Consider the following 6,076-nt stretch of genomic DNA (forward strand, 5'->3'; position numbering starts at 1 on the left):
GATGGTGGAGTGGATGGCACCCTTTTGCTCTGTTACCAACGATGGTGGAGTGGATGGCACCCTTTTGCTCTGTTACCCACGAAGTTGCTGTGACTCAGAGCTGACTTGACAGCAGCTAACAATACCATTGATCCAGATGCAGTTGATGAGTTAATAGCAGAGTCCTCCCCTGAACAGAGCAGGTGCCAAAGCCCGTCTCTGTGCACACGCCTCTTCCTAGCCATTTGAATGTCTATCGGCACTTCCAGTAATATGCTGCACTCCCCTGAACATTTTCTTTCATCAGACTGACTTCCCCTTTATAATTAAAGCTGAATTGGTGAGGTTTAATCAAATATTACAACCCCATCATAACGGCCTAACTTAACTACAAATTTGGCAATTTTTGTTGTCAAATCATATCCACTGAGAGAACCAAATGATGTTCATTTGCGTCGTTCTCTCCATAACTTGGCAAGCTGCTGGCCCTGGTAATAACGGAACAGCAGCAGCTGTATTTTCATGTTTTCTATATTTGAGGGACTGCTTAGTCCAGCTAGGACATTAATCTGGCTGGGATATATGTGTGTGTGTGTGTGTTTAAAATTCTCAGGGTTTAGAATGTTCCTTGGAAGGTCTCCATGGCCTGGTGCCTCTCTCTGGCAGGGCAGCTGTTCCTCCCCTTTGACTCATCCCAGGTGGGAGTGGAGGGCTTCCTCCCAGGTCTGCAGCAGTGCTCTCACTGTGGGGACTGAGAAATGTTCATTACCTCCAGCCACTGAGAGCCTCACAATGAGTGGTCGCCAAAATTGGCTTTGTATCCCAGCCAACAACTCACGCCGATTTATTCTTCCCTTAGCATAATGCATGGCTGCATCTCTCCTTTTATTGCAGAGGATGTCTTAGGGTTCTCTCAAGAAATGGAACCAATTCTAAACAGATTCTATCCATCAGGTTGAGAGAGCCACTTGTCTATCAGTTTGTCCCACTGTGGTGGCTTACATGTTGCTGTGATGCTGGAAGCTTCGACATCAGTATTTCAGATACCAGCAGGGCCACCCTTAGTGGGAAGACTTCAGTGGCGCTTTCAGACTAAGACAGCCGAGGAAGAAAGATGTGGCGGTCCACTTCTGAATAAAAATAGCTACTGAAAACCTTATGAATAGCCGTGAAACATTGTCTGATACAGTGCCAGAAGATGAACCCCTCCATTTGGAAGGTACTCAGATATGACTGGGGAAGAGCTGCCTCCCCAAGAAGAGCTGGCCTTAATGATGTGAATGGAGTGAAGCTTTTGGGACCTTCATTTGCTGATGGGACACAACTCAACATGAGAAGAAACAGCTGCAAACATCCATTGATAATTGGAATGTGTACTGTAGAAAGTATGAATCTAGAAAAATTGGAAGTTGTCAAAAATGAAACGGAACACATAAAGGTCAATGTCCTAGGCATTAGGGAGCTGAAATGGATTGGTATTGAAGAGAAATGACATTATATTCATTGTCAAAAAGAACATTTCAAGATCTATTTTGAACTACAGTGCTGTCAGTGATAGGATAATACACATATGCCCACAAGGAAGACCAGTTAATATGACTATTACTCAAATTTATGCACCAACCACTGATGCCAAAGATGATGAGGTTGAAGATTTTTACCAATTCCTGCAGTCTGAAATTGACCAAGCATGTAATGAAGATGCATCAGTAATTATTGGTGATTGGAATGCAAAAGGTGGAAGCAAGGAAGCATCAGTCGTTGGAAGATATGGCCTTGGTGATAGGAAAGATGCTGGAGACCACGTGAAAAAATTTTTCAAGACCAATGACTTAGTCATTGCAAATACCTTTTTTCAACAATATAAACAGTGACTATACACGTGGACCTGGCCAGATGGAATACACAGGAGTCAAATCAACTACATCTGGGGAAAGATGATGGAGAATCTCAATATCATCAGTCAGAACAAGGCCAGGAGCCAGGAATGGGCCATCATTTTTTCATATGCAAGTTCAAGTTGAAGTTGAAGAAAATTAAAACAAGTCCACGAGAGCCAAAATACGATCTTGCATATGTCCCACCTGAATTTAGAGACCATCTGAGGAATAGATCTGATGTATTGAACGCTAATGACTGAAGATGAGATGAGTTATGGGATGACATCAAGGACATCGTATATGAAGAAGGCAAAAGGTAATTAAAAAGACAGGAAAGAAAGAAAAGATTAAAATGATTGTCAGAAGAGACTCTGAAACTTGCTCTTAAATGGAGAATAGCTACAGCAAATGGAAGAAACGATGAAGTAAAAGAGCTGAACAGATGATTTCAAAGGATGGCTTAAGAAAACAGAGTGAAATATTATAATGAAATGTGCAAAGACCTGTAGTTAGCAGATCAAAGCTGAAAGAACTGAAGAAAAAAATTCAAGCTTCGAGTTGCAATATTGAAGGATTCTATGGGCAAAATATTGAATGATGCAGTAAGCATCAAAAGAAGATGGAAGGAATACACAGAGTCACTGTACCAAAAAGAATTGGTCGATGTTCAAGCATTTCAGGAGGTGGCATGTGCTCATGAGTGGGTGGTATTGAAGGAAGAAGTCCAAGCTGTACTGAGAAAGTGACAAAAAACAAGCCTCCGGGAATTGATGGAATACCCACTGAGATGTTTCAACAAACGGATGCAACGCTGGAAGCCCTCACTGTTCTTTGCCAAGATATTTGGAAGACAGTTATTTGGCCAACTGGCTGGAAGAGGTCCATATTTGTGCCCATTCCAAAGAAAGGTGATCCAACAAAATGTGGAAATTATCAAACAATAATTTTAATATTATTAATAATATTAACATTAATAATATTAATGTTGAAAATAGTTGCTGCAGTACGTAGACAGGGAACTGCCAGAAATTCAAGCCAGGTTCAGAAGGGGATGTGGAACAAGGGATATTATAGCTGATGTCAGTTGGACCTTGGCTGAAAGCAAAGAATACCAGAAAGATGTATACTTGTGTTTTATTGACTACGAAAGGGCTTCCGACTATGTGAATCATAAATTATGTATAATATTGCAAAGAATGGGAATTCCAGAACACTTAATTGTGCTAATGAGGAACCTGTACATAAATCAAAAGGCAGTTGTTTGAACAGAACAATGGGATGCTGCATACTTTAAAATCAGGAAGGGTGTGCATCAGGGTTTCATCCATTTATCATACTTATTAAATCTGTATGCTGAGTGAGTAATCCGAGAAGCTGGACTATATGAAGAAGAACGAGGAATCAGAATTTGAGGAAAAATCATTAACACCCCAAGATATGCAGATGACACAACTTTGCTTGCTGAAAGTAAAGAAGATTTGAAGCACTTACTGATGAAGATCAAAGACTATAGCCTTCAGTTCGGATTATACCTCAACATAAAGAAAACAAAAATCCTGACAACTGGACCAAAAAGCAACATCATGATAAATGGAGAAAAGATTGAAATTGTCAGGAATTTCATTTTGCTTGGACCCACAATCAATGCCCCCAGAAGTAGCAGTCAATAAAATCAACAAATGTTGATGCCACCCAGTGTAATAACTCGTGCTGTAATCCTCCCACCCATGGACTTCCTCCCATACCAGAATGTACAGAATCTTGAGTAATGTTTATTATTAATTTAATCGTAGAATAATATGTGATACAGTTGCAAATTGTTTAAATGTAATATTTCTTAGATTATATAAATACTAACAACAAAATTATTTTGTAAACTCTACATTGAATTACATTATTCATTATAACATTATTAATAATTGAGTGGAAGCCTCTATTTTTCTTCTTTTAATCACTACTTCATTCTCAAAAAACCTACTGATTTAGCTTCACAGATATGAATTACCTTAGTATTGTGGCTAAAACACCAGAAAATTTGACAGAATTAGCAACTACAAAAGTACCAGCAGCAACAAAAAGAATAGCACATATTTGTAGCATGTGCAGAGGAAACCACGTGGTTCAAAGCATTGTTTTAATTGAATAATAATGAAAGCTCTGACTGGAGTGCATTGGGTGGTTCAAAAAATAAATTTGCATAGAGTTTTAGCCTTGCAGGTATATTGATACATGTTAGCTGGGCTTATGAAAAATGTTTTTGTTGTTACAACTAACTACAGAGATATTTTTGTAAAAAATAATAAATTGATGCTGAAACACTGCACAAAAATTTCATAGACAATCATTTTGGTACCACCCCCTCTGACAGTGTCACCTGATGCAGACCTCACCACACCCCATAATGAAATCACTGATGAGGGGCTTGAATGGTTGGGAGCAGCATCTTGCTCAGAATCACTGCTGAGTAGAGGTGGAATTAGAATTAGAATCAACCTTGCTGACAGTTCTTAGGTTCCTGACTTCGCTTTTCACACCACAGATAAAACATTGGAGTAAGTCAGTACCCTGAGTTCTGCTGGATTCCCTGTGTGCCCAAGCCTTGGCCAACTTCTCTGGATGGAAATGGAATGGGTGACTCAGAGGTTTGGCTACTGCTCGGGGAAGCCCAGGTGCTGGCACCTAACTAAGCCCTTTGGAGTAGCATCTTAACCATCTACTTCTTTTCCGTTCTTTCTCTTCATGTGTATGTCTGTTTCATTTCAGGGGCACAGTCTCTACCTAAATGATCTTCTTTCCTTTCCATTTGCTTCCATACATGCCTTCAAGTTAACAAGCAATCTGATTTTTTCTTTTCATGTTTTCCAGGCCTCCCAAATGATTGTGTCCTATGATGAACATGATGTCAACAACACATTCAAGTTTGGTGTCATTTATCAAAAAGCCAGACAAGTAAGTACCAAGAATCCATATTGGTCACTATATCCCATAGAGTCTCATTGAGGACTCTTTTTTCTGAAAACCCCACCCCAACCGTAGAGGCAATGCCCTAGGTTTTTAAACATTCTTAACATGATTATTAACATTTAAAGTATAAATTACAACGAGGGTGGCAGAATCTTCAAGGTAGGCCACTTCTCACAAAAAGGGAGTGTAGGTTTTCCTACAGTATATTCTGGTTCTGTCTGGATACCTTAGCTTATCATTGTCTGACTTGCTTGCTTTGGACACATCATCAGGAGGGATCAATTGCTAGAGGAAGACTTCTTGTTTGGTGAAATAGAGCCAGTGAGGAGGAGGAAGACCCTTGGTGAGGTGTATTGACAGAGTGGCCATAATAATGCACTTGAACGTGTCGGTGACTGTGAGGATGACACAGGATGGGCAAGGTTCCTTCTAAGTATGTACACCATGAGTTGCTCATGACTCAAAGGCGTCTGCTCAACAACAACCTCAGCTTTTATTTCTCTGTGGGCTATTGGTCACAAGAACAATCAGAATAGGTAGACAAAACGGATCAGTGCAAGCTGCTTTCTCCTTCACCATTCTTCTAGCTGGGAGGTCACTTTTTCTCCTCAACTTTCATAGTATGTCAGAGCCAATTGTGTGTCTCTCTTCCCAACTTTGCGTTCAGTGAGTCAGGTTGGAATCAGCCACGGTGGGAATGATCGGCAAACATCAGGGCTTCTGTTTTCCTTCTTTGGAGAGCCAGTGGTTAAAACTTTACCAGTGTCCACTGCTCACCCTCTGTCTCTTGTAGTATCTACATGCAGCTTTGGAGTTAGTTAGCTGGCTAGAATAATGTTTCTCAAAATATGTTCCATGGGACGCTTGCTGTGAGGCACACTATGGATAAATGACTAGTTGTGAGGACAAATTTTTTTTTTTAAATTTTTATTGTGGTGACATCTATATCACAAAACATTTCCCATTTTAACCATTTTTATGTGTGTAATTCAGTGATATTAATTACATTCCCCATCTTGTACATCACCACTACCTGTTTCCAAATTTTTTCATCACCTTTAATAGCATAAGGAGCCCTGGTTATGTAGTGGATAAAGGATTTGGCTACTACCAGAAGGTCAGTGGTTCAAACCCCCTAGGCACTCTGTGGAAGGAAGATGGGGAAATCTACTTCTGTAAAGATTTACAGCCTTGGAAACCCAAGGTGGGGGAGGGGGTCACTATTAGTCAGAATTGACTTGATGGCAGTGAGG

At 40.2% G+C, this 6,076-nt stretch overlaps 1 protein-coding gene across 1 annotated transcript in view; it reads left to right on the forward strand.

Annotated features, from left to right (window-relative positions):
• Window positions 1–6,076, forward strand: part of RAP1GAP2 (RAP1 GTPase activating protein 2) — a 145,985-nt gene that overhangs the window by 84,171 nt on the left and 55,738 nt on the right. The window contains exon 9 of the mRNA XM_007937578.2: window positions 4,725–4,808. Coding sequence (XP_007935769.1) covers window positions 4,725–4,808 — 84 coding nt within the window. The remainder of the gene's footprint in view (window positions 1–4,724; window positions 4,809–6,076) is intronic.

This window comes from Orycteropus afer, unplaced genomic scaffold (assembly GCF_000298275.1).
Source record: "Orycteropus afer afer isolate SDZICR_OR568_19922 unplaced genomic scaffold, OryAfe1.0 scaffold00042, whole genome shotgun sequence".
Lineage (NCBI taxonomy): Eukaryota > Metazoa > Chordata > Mammalia > Tubulidentata > Orycteropodidae > Orycteropus > Orycteropus afer.